A 16,348-nucleotide genomic window follows, 5' to 3' on the forward strand; every position below is an offset into this window, starting at 1 on the left:
CTCTCCTCCCTCTGATCACCTGCTGGTGTCTCCCTTTGGTCAACCCAACTGGAAGCCAGAGTGCCAGGGAGCAGCCCACAAGGGTCAGAGGAGGGTGGAGAATGGAGTGGGAGGGAGGCAGATGGAGCATCACCATCGTGAAGACTCAACATACCATTGCAGGGATGGTGCCCAGGCCACTGTCTGCCTCATAGTATGTGCTGAGTAAATGCTGACCGTAAAAATGATGATAATTAGCTCAGAAAGCCCTACTCTTTGGAGGCTCCTTTGTTCCTATAACTTTCTTATTACTCGGCACCCAGCCTGGCCCTCAGTAGGCGCTAGGTTGGCAGTATCCACTGTCTTGCCCCCTCCCTTCAGCGTCAGCAACCTTCTATCCCCTCTGCTTTTGTGTCCTGCCATCGGGGGAGACTCTGGGCAGGTGACAGTCTCCAGAGATGGAGCCCCTCAGTAATGAGTATAGCAGTGTGCAGCAGCTTTTCCTCTCTGTGGAGGGCAGAAGGGGAGGAAACCGTTCCTCCCTGGACTGTAGAAAGAAGGTCTTAGCTTGCATGTCCTGTCTGAAGGTAGAGTGGTGAGAGCTGGTGGAGGCAAAGTGGCCTCCCAGGCTTCTGTCTGGGCCTGGACTGTGAGCCTGGGTGGGAGGGAGGCTGTCTTCAAGCAGCAAGCCGGGAGCTCCATGAGAGTATGCCCTGGGCCTTGTGCACCTGTCACCAGCTCCCAGCACAAAGCCTGGCCCAGAGAGCATGCTTGGTAAATATGTGTGAGGGATGGCTTGAGTGTCAGTGTCTGAGGTGAGGTGAGACTTGTGTTTACCAACTGCCTCTCAGTCCCACCAGCCTGGCTGTCCTGTGACTCAGAGGGGGCCCACAGCCACATCCTGGAGGCTAGGGCCCACTCCTGACTGTTTCCTCCTCCCACACGGCCCAGGGAGAGATAAGGGAGGCTGAGAAAGTGATCTTAGCCTGGGTAAAGGAAACAAAGGTCAGTGGGAAGTGGCGGCTTCATCCAGGGATCACTTTTCCAAAGGGCTTCCATGGAGGGCCCTGCTTATAGGCAGAGGAGGAAATGGGGCTCAGAGAAGTTGCGAGTTGCCCCAGGACACGCAGCTCAGTGTGGGAGATGGCTTGGCTTGGCTCCCCAAATGCCCAGTGTCCTAACTCCAAAATCTCCTCTTGGCTATTAAGGGACTAGTTCTGCAAGTGCTGTCACTCCCATTCCTCGTGGGAGCTGGGTTCAACTTCTTCAAGCAACTGGGAGCCACTTACAGCCTCCCAGGGGCCCTAGGGGAAGATCCCACAGCTCCCTCTGGTCCTGGAGCAGGCAGTCTCTTCACTTGCCCTCCCTGGGCTGTGGCGAACAAGGGAGGGAGGCCAAGCCTTCTCCATGGCAGTCCCATGTCCTCTTTTGGGATCCTGGGGACACAGGCTGGTTGGTCGTTCTGCTCATCTTGTGGGGGTGGGGAGCACAAGGATGCTGTCCTCGCTCTTTTTTTTCAGGCAAGTCTCTGTTCACTTTGAGCCCATCTTCTTGCTGAGAGATGAAGGGGGTGAGGAGGGCCAGTGTCTAAAGTCACCTCCTCAATCACCCCTTGGCCCTGACAGTTGACGTCTCTATCTTTGCTTGGGGCTTTGTTTGGTCCCAGCAGACTGAGGTGATAGGAAGTTGGGGGCGACCATATGAGGTGATTTAAGGAGCTCCCCTGGCCCCTCTGAATCAGACACATGGTCTCCTGCATGGGGGGGCAGGGGAAGATGGGAGTGACAGGGTTTTTGCATGGGCCTCCTGGGGCTTTTTCGGAACACCTGCCTTTTGGAGCTGTGCCTGTCTCCACCCAGGGTGGTCTGTGTCCTCAGCCCACCTCCAGCTCCCTCCAAAGTGGCTGAACCTTTCTGTGGGGACTCTGCTGTGGTGCAGAGGGTCAGGGATCTCAGGTATTGGTTAAATCCCCTGCTGTCTCTTCAGCCTCCATAAGAGTGTCCTTTGCTCCCAGGCTTCTGGGCCCTGTCTGAGGACCCCAGGCCTTCTCTACCTCCTGATCAAGTGCCTTGCCCCCATGGTTGGGCAGGGACCCTCTTTCTGTCTTTGAATTCACTTTGCCTGCACAGGCTCACTTCCCAGAAGGCTCTGCCATTCTATGGTAGAGGCACAGGCTAGCCCCACTCTCACGCTGTCACCTGTGTCACCCACCCTGGACCTGTGAGGAACGGTGGGCCGTGGGCTGGGGGTGGGAAGGGAGCAGGCCTGGATGCTCCCTCTGGCAGCCCGTTGCTCAATGCTCCTTCTCCTACCACCTGCACAGCCCCAGGCCCTGCAGCCTTGGCTTACAACAGGGGCCTGGGACAAACCCCATAGAACAGAGCTCTATTGACAGCGGCCACTGGGGCTGGGTAGGAGGACAGCAAGGCAGCCACTGGGTGGTGGGGGTGGCCATGGGAGCCCGTATCATCCTGTGCCAACCGAGGAGAGCCTGGGGGCAGGGGGAGAAGGTGGCATCCTGCCCCAGACAGTCTCAGCTCAGCCCCAGCTCTGGAGCACAGGTGATAACCAGGGGCCCCTCCCTCCTGCTGGGGGAGAGGGAATTCCCCGCGGCCCACAGGACCCCTCCCTCTCCCCCTGGGGTGATGGGGCAGGAGTGTCTGTGGAGCTGGGGAGCCAGCCCAGCCGGGAAAAGATAAAAAGCCCACGGTGGCCCAGCAGCTCACGGCACTCCCTTCCTGCCCTCTCGTCCTGCCCTCTGGCCTCTCTGCAGCTATGAGGTCCTCTGTCTCTCGGCAAACATATTCCACCAAAGGGGGCTTCAGCTCCAACTCTGCCAGTGGAGGGGGTGGGTCCCAGGCCCGCACCAGCTTCAGCTCAGTGACGGTGTCCCGGAACAGTGGCAGTGGTGGCGGGACCCGCTGTGGCCCCAGCACAGGTGGCTTTGGCAGCCGAAGCCTCTATAACTTGGGGGGCCACAAGAGTATCTCTGTCAGTGTGGCCAGAGGGGCCTCCTTGGGGCGGGCTCTGGGGAGCTTTGGCTTTGGCAGCGGGGCATTTACAGGACAGGGGGCTGGCAGGCAGACGTTCGGGCCCGCCTGTCCTCCTGGGGGGATCCAGGAGGTCACCGTCAACCAGAGCCTGCTGACTCCCCTCCATGTGGAGATCGACCCCGAGATCCAGCGAGTGCGCACTCAGGAGCGGGAGCAGATCAAGACCCTCAACAACAAGTTCGCCTCCTTCATCGACAAGGTGAGCCAAGCAGGAAGGAGGAAGGGAGCTCTTGGGGAAGAAGCGGGACCTCTAAGAGAGGGTGGGCTGGGCCAGGGCTGCTGTAGCCCACTTGTACTAGGGTGGTGGTTGACAGAGCTCTGGAGCTCTCCCTGTCTGAGCCTGGGATGCCGAGACATGGGTGGTTGGAGGCAACCTTCAGGTCTTTGCTGTGCCTGTGCGGGGGAGTCTCCAGTCTACTCATGAGTCCTGTTTGCCAAGCCCACCTTGCCTGTGTTGAAGCCTGTTCTACCACCATGATTAATACGATTGATTACACAGTAGCCTTACCTCATCATCAAAAAATGGACGGTCCTCATTGCTCCTCTTAGCGGGGTGGTCCGCATTGCCTTTTGTCATTTTACAGCTGGGGAAACAATGGCTCAGGAGTCGAAAGAGTTGTTTAAGGCTAAGGGCATGGAGCCCTGTTTGTTCCATTCTTTCAGGCTTGGAGGAGGCTTAAGGGCAAGATGTGATCAGAACACAGTTGTGTGTGGGTGGGGTCATAGAGGAAGGCTCCCCTTTGCTTCTCCTTTTTTTCCTCTCTGTTTGAGCGAAGAGGCTCAGGTTGGGGTGGACAATGAGGAGGGTGGTCGTCAGGTCACCAAGCTCTGGGGGTGTGGAGTTTGACCTGTTGCCCATAGGCGTGTCCTGAACCCTGCCCTTGCTCCACATGGATGGGGGCAGCACTTGTGCTGGGGTTTCCTGGTCTGTTTTGCTGGCATTGTCCTCCTCGATCCTGAGCCAAGGCCACGGGTCATGATGGGGAAGGTCTGGTAGACAAATGTCCCTTGGTTCAGTGATTTGTGTTTTTCCAAAGAACATGCACATCTCTTTTCTCCTGTGGTACCTACAGTGCTTCTATGAATAGTCAGAAATGGTGATATTGTGCCCATTTTTGAGATGAGAAAATTGAGGTCTAGAGAGCTCAAGTGATTTGCCTACGATGATACAAGGAGTTGGAGGCAGAGGCAGGACTGGAACCCAGGCCCCTGGACTCCGTGGTTCTTGGCACTAAGAGGTGTTACTGCTCACGATTGGCACACCTGCTGCGTGTTGCTCCCGGGCCATGTGACTGAGGCCCAGGTGCTGTGGAGGTAGGACCTGGAGAGACTGGATGACAGAATGTGAAGCAAGCCGTCTTGCCTGCCTCCTCACCCTCTCCCCTAGTGACTTTTGGTTTTCCTGTGGGACTGTCCCAGAGGCCAAGTAAGCCAAAACCCTTCTCAGGCTTGCAGAATCACAGCCTGGGAGCTGGAGGTCTAAGAGATTGTCTTGGAACCCCAGCTGGGTCAAAAACTCGTAGGGGTCCTGTTAAACCCACACCATAAGCTTCCTTCTGAGTCTATAGAGGAAGGGCCCATACATCGGTATTTTTTTAAAAAGTTTTTTTTTGGGAAAAAATGTGGAATTTACAGAAAAGTTGGAAGAATAGTACAACATACTCCTATATACTCTTTCACCCAGTTCACCAATTTTCTTATTTTTTTATTTAAAAAAATTTTTTTTTGAGACAGGGTCTTGCTCTGTTTCCCAGACTGGAGTGCAGTGGTATAATCAAAGCTCACTGTAGCCTCCATCTCTTGGGCTCAAGTGATCCTCCTTCCTCAGCCTCCTGAATAGCTGGGACTACTGGCGCATGCCACTACACCTGGCTAATTTTTAGTAGAGATTTTTAGTAGACTTGATTTTTAGTAGAGACAGTCTTGCTATGTTGCCCAGGCAGGTCTTGAACTCCTGAACTCAAGCACTCCTCCAGCTTCAGGCTCCCAAAGTGTGTGATTTTAAACAGTTGATTTATATTTTAAACAGTTGATTTTAATGCAGAATTAGGGGTCAGAAACATAGATCTAGTCCAGTTTACTCAGGACAAGTGAGAGAGGGAGACTCAGAGAGAAATGATTCAACCAAGGTTACCAACTAGTAAATTGGTACTGCTATTGAGCTGGGCTTTTGTGCTTATTAACTTATTAGAGGTCTTTCCATCGGATTGGACGTTCATTTCCAGCAATCTGTTCCCCTAAGGACCGCCTCCCCACAGCAAGGTGTAGGTGCGGCTGCAGTGTCCCTATGATGCCCTGGCCTAGGAGGGGAGGTGGCAATGGACCCCATCCTTGGCCCCTCTGGTGGCCGGAGGATGACGTCAGCCCACCCTTTCTGCTCTGGCTCAGGTGCGGTTCCTGGAGCAGCAGAATAAGGTGCTGGAGACCAAGTGGGCACTGCTGCAGGAGCAGGGCCAGAACTTGGGTATCACCAGAAACAACTTGGAGCCCCTCTTTGAGGCCTACTTGGGCAGCATGCGGAGCACGCTGGACAGACTTCAGAGCGAGCGGGGGAGGCTGGACTCAGAGCTCAGGAATGTGCAGGACCTTGTGGAGGACTTCAAGAACAAGTGAGGAGAGCAGGCCAGGAGGGGCCATGTGGGAATGAGGAGGGGCAGTGGGAAACCTGCTGAGAGGGCCACCCCATTCCCAGGCTCCCAGGCCCACCTGGGGGACACACAGACAGAGCTGGATCCCTCAGGCACTCAGGTCCAGCACCTGCTGCCATCTGGAGAATTGGCAGGTTTGTTTGTAATTTTAAAAAGTCTTTAAAGTAGGGAGAAGAGTATAGTGAACTCCATGTTCCTGTCACCCAGCTTTAATCATTATCGGCTCAGAGCCAATTTTTTACACCTCCCCACTTCCCTTCTTCCTGTGTAGTCTTTTTTGTTTTTTTAACTTTGCCTTTTTCTACGTGTTCTGACTCCCTTGTGGTCTTGAAGCAAATCCCAGACATCTTGTCATTTCATTCATTAATATTTTACAAGTTATATTCAGGTATCTGCATATAGGAATGTAGTTCTTCTACATGACTCAATAAAACATACAGTGCCGTAATCACACCTAATACATTTTAAAACAATAATTCCTCAATATAATTAAATATCCAGCCAGTTTTGAATTTCCAGTGGTTCCATACATGTCATAACTTTAAAAAATATGGCTTGTTTGACTCAAGCTCCAATTAAGGTTTATATATTATAATTGGTTGATATGTATATTTATAACTTTAAGGCACATTTAAAAATGACTTTTTGCATAAATCGACCATGGCAATTTCTAAACCTTAAAATCTCATCGAAAGTGGTTGGGGAGGAGTTAGCTGGTTTGAATGACACCGTGTTGTTGAAAGTGACGTTAAAGGTCAGCCAATGACACCGTGTTGTAGAAAGTGACGGTAAAGGTCAGCCACTGTTGACACATCTTCACTTGTCCCTCTAAAGCCTCCTAAGGGCTTGGATCCAAAGAGATGGCAGCTCTTGATTGCCATACTATTGCACAAGTTCTGTGCCTCTTTCCCTAAAATGGGGTGGGGAGAGGGAATGTTTGAATCAAGGTAGACCCCACATTTCTTCACTGGTTGGCTACATTAAAGAACTGCTCCCCAGAGGTGTTCTTGACCAGTGAGCAACCCATCAGGGCTTCTGTAAAGCTGAGTAGGTCCCATGTCTGAAAGGCAGAGCCAGGCTGAGCCTGGCCTGAGTCTCCCATGTGTAACAGGTACGAGGATGAAATCAACAAGCGCACTGCTGCGGAGAACGAGTTTGTGGTGCTCAAGAAGGTGAGCCGAGTGGGGTGGGGGATGTGGTCCTTTGGCTGCCAGGGTACTGGGCTGATTTGGGAGGAGGTGACATCCCTGGGGGCTGAGGCTGTGTCTTGCTCTCTCATCCCCAGGATGTGGATGCAGCGTACATGGGCCGGATGGATTTGCATGGCAAAGTGGGCACCTTGACCCAGGAGATTGACTTCCTGCAGCAACTCTATGAAATGGTGAGGTGGCCAACGGTCTGGGAGAGTTTGCATACATTATAAACAGCACTGGGGGTTTTCAATGGAGTTCTGACTTGAATTCACCAGTGCAGCCTCATTGGTGGAAGATGAAACCTTGACACTTTTTTTTTTTTGGAGGTGGAGTTTTGTTCTGTTGCCCAAGCTGAAGTGTAGTGGCACAGTCTTGGCTCACTGCAGCCTCTGCCCCCAGGTTCAAGCGATTCTCCTGCTTCAGCCTCTGGAGTAGCTGGGACTACAGGTGCCTGCCACCACAACTGGCTAAATTTTGTATTTTTAGTAGAGATGGAGTTTCGCCATGTTGGCCAGGCTGGTCTTGAACTCCTGACCTCAGGTGATCCACCCACCTCGGCCTCCCAAAGTGCTGGGATTACAGGCGTGAGCCACCGCACACAGCCTAAAACCTTAACACTTTAATTAACATTAGCTTCCACGTATTAAGTGCTTTTGATGAGCCAGGCACTGGGGCAAGCTTTTAACACAATCTTCTCAATAACCTGATAATGCAGGTACTATTATTGTCTCCATTTTATAGTCAAGGACCCTGGGGCTCACAATTACTTGCTTGTGGTCACATAGCTAGGAAGAAGCATGCTAGAATTTGAATCTGGCTCTTGAACTCCAAAATCTGACTCCTGTCACTGTTATATTGCCCTCTCCTGCCCAGTTTGTAATGGAGCAAGGGATGAGGGAGCAGGAATGGGCAGACAGGAGGACTGGGATTCCAGATTGGAGTAGAAGGTGAGTAGTGGGTAGACTAAAGAATCCAGGAAGGGTTCCAGGAGACAAGGGGGCTTTGGAGACTAGTGTGAGAGGGTTGAACTTAACATGAATTGACCACAGAATCATAGACTCTTAGGGTCCGCAGGACCTCAACACCAACCTTTCATCCAGTGCAAGAACACTTTCTATGATATCCCTGACATATCCCTATCATATGTAACCTCTACTCAAATACTTCCCGTGGTAGGGAGCTCACTACTTTTTAGGGCAGGCATTGCCATTGTTGAACAACTTTATTGGAGCATGGACTTAGATCTCCTTCTCATGACTTCTGCCCTTGACTTTGTCCTCTGGGCTGCACATATCCAGTTGTCTTCCATGTGACTTATGCCTTTCACATGACAGCCCTTTAGAAGTCACGATGATGAGAGGATAAAAATCTGTGGCATGTGAGGAAGTTCAGGAAACAGGGCTCTTAGTAAAGTATTCAGAAGATAGAGGGATGGGGAGGGAGGTTCCAGATACAAACTTCTATTGATGCAGCCTAATAGTGCACTAGTTTATGTGTTGTTTTAGAAGTCATTTCACAATGTTGGCTTCTTAGAACCCCTCCTGGACTTTTTCACATAAATCCTTTCAAATGAGACACGCGTCTACTCTCCTCTAACTTCCTGTATTTGGGTAGCTGAATTTTGAAACTGAGTGGCATAGTTAACCATTCCCTTTCTTTCCTATGAAATGCCATTGTGGTGTCATTCCAACATTTGAGCTCCGTGGGCTCTGAGTAACTTGATTCTTTTATCCAATGTATTAGTGATGCATAGCTTTGTGTTATCTGCAGATGGGATAAACTTTCAGTGTAGGTATTTGACAGCATCTCGTGTAAATCATTGATACACATGTTAAGGCAATCAGGGCCCAAAACAAAGTCCTGTGGGTCTTCAGTGGTGATTTTCCATGGGACTGTTAACAGACTGTTCCATGTCTGTTAATCAATAATTTGTGTTTAAATAGCCTCAGCTACTTTAAAATCCCCTTAACAGTACTCTTACCTGGACCACATTTTTCTGTCTTCTTTCAAGAATGCTATGAAAGGCTTGGTCAAACATTGTCCATGGCTGACCTTTAGCAGTTTAATATAATCATGAAGGAAAATTAAATCCACTTGGTTCCACTTTTCCTTAGGGAACCCATGATGGCTTCATGCCTCCCACACACATTTAGGAATTCATTCTATGGGTCTGGAGGAGGTTGATGTCAGCCTTATTTGAAGAATTCCAAATCTCTCCTGTTTGAAAATCAGGCCATTTACTGTGTGTGGGGTTTTGGGGTATCCTCCTCTCCATATCTCTCAAGGATGACCAGGGCATTCCTCCCCTTGGCAGTTCCTGGAGCCTCTGAGTGTGTGCTTTTCCAGCCTGGATCCCTGTGATCTCCAACAAGGCCAAGGCCTCTCACCTTCCCTGTCTTGGGTCCCCATTTCCTCTCAAGTATTTTTCTTGTGCTTTCCACTTTGATGACCGGTTTGTTCTTGATGGAAAAGTGGCAAATGACAAAGCAGCTGAGGGATTGGCCTTTCCTGGATCTTCTGTAGGGATCAGCCCAAAGGGACCTCCGTGTTATTTCTGCCTAGAGTTCATCTAGCAGCATCTGACCTCTGACTTTGGTGTTTCCCAGGCTTATCCTTGGCTGGACTGCTTGCCTTCCAGCATCTCTGCACGGCCTGTCTGGATGGAACTTGCTGGGAAGTGTTCTGGGCCGCCATGCTGAGTTTTTAGGTGCTTCCCCAGTTTCTACTTTGCCGGGGTCACTGATGGTCATTCATGGTCTGGGGCCTCCTTGTGGTCCCTTAGGTTCCATTCTCTCTCCCCTTCTTCTCTGATTGTTTAGGAATTGGCTTTTCTCTGGTCTAAGGCACATAGCTGGCACACTCAGCATTCCTTTCCATTGTTATGCCTTGTCTATTTAACAAACATTTACGGAACACCTTCCACATAGCAACAAAGACAAAGTCTCAGCTCTTGTGGGGCCAGGTTATCAGGTGATGAGAGCTGTGGGGGACAGGCACAGGTGCAAAGGCACATGGGGACGCCGTGGCTGACCCTTCCTGGAAGGGCTGCAGAAGCCTTCGAGGGAGATGACATCCAAGTTGGATCTTGATGGAGGGGCTAGACTTCTAGAGAAGGAGCAGGAAGGACTTCGCAGCCTGGGGCCCAGCCTGTGCAGTGTCACAGAGACGTGAAGGAGCATGGTGCTTGGGTACCAGTGAGTGGTGAGTGCCCACATCGAGTGTGTGGGCACAGTTAGGTGAGGAGGAGACAAGGGAAGGAGAGGTAGAGACCAAGCCTGGGCCCTTTCCTGTCAGAGGTCCTCACGGCCTAGCAGTGCCTCAGTGGAGTGAGAACAAAGGCCAGCACTGTCATTCCCTTGTTGTCTCATGGGCTCAATCAGTCACGGAACCAGCATGGCTCTCAGTAACCAATGCCATGGTCTGATTTTGACCAAGCCAGATCCCACAGCAATCTGGGCAGTGAACCACTTATCACTGGGTGTCTCACAGGGCAGGAAGGCAGCCTCCATGGTGGCCTCTCTCTGGCCTGGGGTGTCTGCGGAACCCAGTTCCTCTTCTGGTTGTGCCACTTCTGCCCGCTGGCTCCCTTTACCCTTGCCTAGATGTCTCCACTATCTTTCCCCCTTAGAGTCCCTGGTGTCTAAGGAGACACACACCTTAGCGATTCACAGAGCTCTTTCTGCTCTGATTTCATGAGCTCCCTTTCATTGGAAAGCCTGACTTTTTCTTTTCTTTTCTTTTTTTTTTTTGAGGCAGGGTCTCATTCTGTCACTCTAGCTGGAGGGCAGTGGCGCAATCACAGCTCACTATAGTCTCGACTTTCTGGGCTCAAGCGATCCTCCCACCTCAGCCTCCCAAGTAGCTGGGATTACAGGCGCACGTCACCATGCCTGGCTAATTTTTGTATTTTTTGTAGCAACAGGGTTCGCCATTTTTCCCAGGCTAGTCTCGAACTCCTGAGCTCAAGTGATCGGCCCACTTTGGCCTCCCAAAATACTGGGATTACAGGTGTGAGCCACTGCACCTGGCCAAGCCTGACCTTTCTATCCCCTTGGTCTAGCAAGACCATTGCATCACCTCATCCACTCTTGATACTGTCCAGTGGAGAGTTTTTGCCTCCTTGTCTTAAAAGTTTCGGGTTGATTTTCTTCGGGACTATGCTCTGACATGGGGCTGCAGAGAGACTCTGAGTTGGGGAGGGCAGGGACAGGATGCTTCAAGATGATGCTGACAGTTCATCTTGGTGGGGAAGGAGACAAGGCAGCTGTGACAACACTATCTTACCTGTGACAAATAGGCCTTATGGGCACCTCCCATGGCCTTCAGAGAAGTCTGGGCAAGTAAGAATGCACTTAAATCAGCACATGCCATGGGTCATACATGGATCTTAAGCCCCACAAGCACCATAGGAAGAAAGTATGATCAGGCCGTGGTACAGAAGAAGGAACTGAGGCATCGCAAGTCTTAGCTGGTACGTCAGCTACAGAGCCGGTGCACGTCAGGCTGGGGACTTGATCTCAGGCTTGTCTATCTCCAAAACTCATATCTTTCCAAAAACCACAAGTTTTTGTAGTGACTGGATTGATTGTGTCTCTAACCTCCTCATCCCACTTTTTGAAATACAATCTAATTTAACAATCTGCATCCACATCAGTATGGATATTGGTTTTGCCTTTGGTATTTCTCTTTACCCCTTGTCTCTCTTTGTTCCTGCCTAGCTCTATTTTAGTCTATGTCCCCTCAGCTTTTGAAGTCAGACTCCTGGGGTTTGAAACTGAGCTCCTCACTTACTGGCTTGTGATCTGGGGCAAGTTACTTAATCTCTTTGTGCTACTGGAAAAGGGCATGTAATGAGTTAGTACCTGCCATGTGCCTAATGCAGAGCCTGAACCACAGTGACGCTCAGCGTCCGAGGGTTGTTATTATTATTTTATTATAATTCCCTGGGCTGCCACGAAGGGCCAGTGTTTGAGAAAGGATGGAGACAAGACCAGAATATGGGAGGTGTTGGGTTTTAGGGGGAAGGTTCTCCACCCATCAGGGAGCCTCTGAGGAGTACTGAGTGAATGAGTGATTTGTTTAGGGCATTCTACGGGCAGCCCAGAGCAGGAAGGACCATGGGAGAGATGGAGGCAGAGCCCCACGTGGGACCAGTGATCAGCTGGTCCCAAGGCCAGAACAGAGACCCTTGACTCCCCATCACCTAACCTGCCATTCACAGCATCCTGAAGCCTACTTATGTGTGAAAGACGATAGTTCTAGAAACAGGAGGAACCAAGAACATCATGACAGTCTACACCTTTCCGTGTGCTCTAGAGGAAACCACTTGGGCTTTGTGGTGTAATTGACTGGCCCGAGGCTGGGTCCCACCCTGGACCTGGTGGCCTTAGATGCATCACTTCTCTCCAAACCTCTTTCCTCACATGTCCACGGTCAGGGCCACTGTGGATGGTGGTGCAGCTGGTGATTTGGCTGGTGCTGGACGTGCTGCTTCCTCCTGAAGGGGTGTCTTTCCCCAATTTGCATAAAGGCACTCTGTGAGCCTGCCGTGGGCCTGTCTGTGAGCCTGCCATGGGCCTACCTGCCACACAGGGTGTTCTGAGGCCTAGAGGGATTAGTGAATGTGCTAGCACAGTGCCGGGCATCAGTGGTAGTGCAGGGAGTACACATTCTCTTTTCCCTCTCTAATCTTTTGGAAGCCTGCAAACCCACAAAAATAAATGAAGTCTGTAAAAATCGGAGCTTCATTTTACAGCTGGGGAGACTGAGGTCTTTCCAGTTGTGACTTTGCTCTAGGCTGGAGCCTGGACAAGAGCACAGGCCTCCTGATGCTACCTGTCTTTCACCCCCTGATGCTTCCTGGGGCCTGCAGCAGGGATGCTGGTGGCAGCTGTCTCTGTTTCTCCAGGAGCTGAGCCAAGTGCAGACCCACGTGTCTGACACCAATGTGGTGCTGTCCATGGATAACAACCGCAACCTGGACCTGGACAGCATCATCGCCGAGGTCAAGGCCCAATATGAGCTGATTGCCCAGAGGAGCCGGGCTGAGGCTGAGGCCTGGTACCAGACCAAGGTGAGAGGCATAGCTGGCTCAGGTGTGAAGCCTGGGGTCTGATCAGATCTTCTCCCATCGTAAGAGTCTTCGGTCTCTGGGACTCTTGGAGTCCGGGGGGCCAGATATACTCAACCTGCATGGGGCCTCCAGCTGTGAGAGTAGGCTGGGGCCATTTGAAAGCTCACTGCCACTTCTTTGGTCCCCAGTATGAGGAGCTGCAGGTGACGGCTGGGAAGCATGGGGACAACCTGCGGGACACCAAGAACGAGATTGCTGAGCTCACCCGCACTATCCAGAGGCTGCAGGGGGAGGTAGATGCAGCCAAGAAGCAGGTGGGACTCTATCTGGGGGCTGGAGGGTCTGGCCTGGTGTTGGCAGGGCCTTCTCATTGTCATCCCGAGGGGCTAGGCCTGCTCTTCTCTTGATGGATACAATAGAATGCTAGGCCATTGATCATAGGCTCCTTTTACAGGGGGGAAACTGAGGCCCAGAGAGGTAAGGGGCTTGTCCAACGTCACACGGTATATGAGTGGTAGAGCAGGTGGGACAATCTTCTCCAAGAAGACTGATCCATCCCATCTCCAGGAGGTCAGAACAGGAGGTAGAGGGTTCAAGGGGCCAGGTCACAGATGCTGATGCTGACTCTATCTTGAGGATGGCTGAAAAGTGTGGGTTCTTCCATAGATTAGAATGAAGCACTTGGTTACTAATCAGGCTCTGTTATTTATTTCATCTCTTCTGAGGCATTGGACTGATCTGCAGTAGGAGGGGTTGACGTTAGACTTCAGTGAGGACTTTCCCAGTGGCCTTACTTGATCCTGCTTGTGTAATAGCATCTCTTCAGACGAATACTTCTCTCTTCTTTCTTTCCCAGTTGTTTGGGGGCCGGGATGTGGGAATCACGATGCCTTCATGGCTTGAAGGCAGAGAGATGAATGGGATGACCCCGGAGGGTGCTTCCAACACCTCTCCCCCCTGGGCAGTGTCAGCAGCTGCAGACGGCCATTGAGGAAGCGGAGCAGCGTGGGGAGCTGGCGCTCAAGGATGCTCAGAAGAAGCTTGGGGATCTGGATGTGGCCCTGCACCAGGCCAAGGAGGACCTGGCGCGGCTGCTGCGTGACTACCAGGAGCTGATGAATGTCAAGCTGGCCCTGGACGTGGAGATTGCCACCTACCGCAAGCTGCTGGAGAGCGAGGAGAGCAGGTGGTGGCCCCTCCTGCCCGATCCAGAGAGCTGCTCAGGCCTGCCCTGGGGGAGAGCCGGAGGAGTCTGCTCTGGGGTCAAGAGGGAGAGGGAGGAGCCAGGGAGCAAGATCCTGACTCACGCCGGGGGAAAATCTGTTTGTGCCCACTGCCTCCGTCACTCCTCTCCTTGGCTGGCACAACTCTTGTTAATCCTTATTGTGGCTGAAAGCCCAGTAGGAATGGAACTTCCTCTTCTATCACCAGATTCCACCAGCAGTGGAAGCTTTGGAAAAAAAAATCCACCATTTCTGTCCTTAGGAAAGGCATGAAATAGAGAGAAAGTGGGCAGAAACTAGGCAGCTCTGTCTGGTCGTGGGCTTGTTGCCATTGGGGCAGGGATGCTGTCCGTAGCCCACATGGGGAGAGAGGAAAGAAAAGGGGAGGATGGGAGTTGGCACAGCCTACTGGTGACTCTGCCTTCTCTGCAGCACCGGGTTTTGGACCTGGGCACAGCCCTATACACATACTTCTCACGTTTCCTGGTCTTGTCATCAGGATCCACTGAGTTGATCCAATGTAAAGGCAGAGGGAAGGAGAGGGTTTTCCTGTGGGCACCAGGGACCACTGACTGCTCTCCCGGCCTTTCTGTGTCCCCTAGGATGTCTGGAGAATGTCCCAGTGCAGTCAGCATTTGTGAGTATTTACTCCCCGCTTCCTGCTCCACCCCTGGCCAGGCCCCAGAACTCTGCTCAGTTTATGCAACCTGTCCTTGTCCTAAAGCAAGCTCTCCTCCATTCGAGCTCCTGGAGACAGGTTCAGAGGGTCCTAGTACTGGGCTTCTATATCCATTTCCCATAGCTCTGCTGCCTGATTTTGTTCTGATTCTCCACTGATTTCTGGGTATCCCCCAGCCCTCTCCTGGCACAGCCACCCTGACTAATCCAGACCCTTTGCTTTGCAGCTGTGACTGGCAACTCCACCACTGTGTGCGGAGGTGGCATCTCCCTGGGTGGGAATGGGGGGGCCACCAAGGCTGGATTCAGCACAAATGTGGGCTACAGCACCGTCAAGGGAGGGCTAGTCTCTGGGGGAACTTCCATCCTGCGGAAGACCACCACGGTCAAGACGTCCAGCCGGAGGTATTAGCTGCTGAGCCCTGCAAGGGCCCCTGCAATCCTCTCCCTGCCCTCCTCACCCCACCTCTGCTGCCCTTTCCAGTCACTTCTCAGGAGCGGGAACAGCCAGGGGACCTCAGACCCAGGATGTTTTCATACCAGACTATTTGCATCTTGGAAAGCACTCAAATCTACTCAGGTTTTTTTCTTGGTCCTGCAATAGGGTGGGAGGGAAGGTTAAAGTTGCCAGCTTGAGTGATGTGCTTGGGTGACTTGGGGGTGAACTTTTGACCACTGAGAGGAGGCTGAATTTCCCAAGCCATTTGGAGAGAGAGAAATTGAGAGTGGTCCCCAAAGACCCTTCAACCTCCCCAGTCCCCCACCAGACCCACCCTCTCCCTGAATCTACCCACACCTGCCTTCCCTATCTGTGTCTCAATAAATGGTACAACTACAGCTAGCTGTCTGTGGCTGCAGTTTGTCCTGCCTGGGGAACTGAAATTGTGTCCGTTGATTAATGTCCTGATGCCTGACACAGCAACAATCACACACTCACTACGTCCCAATCGCCATGCTTACTTAGGTACATTAGTTTGATACCATCACCACTCCAGGGCTGTACATGGCTCACAAGAGGAGACCAAGGCTCAGAGGGAATATGTACGCTGCTCAAGGCCAGACCTGGCTGAGTGGCTGCCTATTACCCAGCCACCACCTGGTGCCTGTTCGGCCTCCCACTAACTCTGTAGGGGCAGACGGCATGCTTTGTTCAGTGGAGAGATCTTAGGCTTCAGAACTAGGCAACTTGGGTTTAAATCCAAGTTCCGCCACTTACTAGCTGTGTGACCTCGGTCAAGTTACCTAACCTCTCTGAGCCTTAGTTTCCTTCTTTGTAAAAGTGGGTTGTGATAAGAACATGTGTAAAGCATCTGGCTTATAGAGGCCCTTACTGGAATCGGGTTTCTTTGCTTCCCCACTCCCTGACTTCTGGATTCCCTGCTCATCCTCTTGGCCTCAGTGATGTCTGTCTCAGCCCCCACATCCAGACGGCAAGAAAAATCCACATTTAATTGGATTTTGTGGTTTACAAATACATTACTTTGCCTGTGACCATCACCAC

At 51.8% G+C, this 16,348-nt stretch overlaps 1 protein-coding gene across 1 annotated transcript; it reads left to right on the forward strand.

The window, feature by feature from the left end:
• The first annotated feature begins 2,692 nt into the window (after positions 1 to 2,692).
• KRT79 (keratin 79) lies at positions 2,693 to 15,684 on the forward strand. The gene is made up of 9 exons (XM_033221987.1): positions 2,693 to 3,231; positions 5,421 to 5,641; positions 6,792 to 6,852; positions 6,966 to 7,061; positions 12,782 to 12,946; positions 13,135 to 13,260; positions 13,912 to 14,132; positions 14,772 to 14,806; positions 15,075 to 15,684. The coding sequence occupies exons 1-9, from the start codon at positions 2,755 to 2,757 to the stop codon at positions 15,257 to 15,259; spliced, it is 1,587 nt and encodes a 528-aa protein (XP_033077878.1). The 5' UTR covers positions 2,693 to 2,754; the 3' UTR covers positions 15,260 to 15,684.
• The last annotated feature ends 664 nt before the right edge of the window (positions 15,685 to 16,348 follow it).

The sequence above is a fragment of the Trachypithecus francoisi genome, unplaced genomic scaffold (genome assembly GCF_009764315.1).
Source record: "Trachypithecus francoisi isolate TF-2019V2 unplaced genomic scaffold, Tfra_2.0 Lachesis_group11, whole genome shotgun sequence".
Lineage (NCBI taxonomy): Eukaryota > Metazoa > Chordata > Mammalia > Primates > Cercopithecidae > Trachypithecus > Trachypithecus francoisi.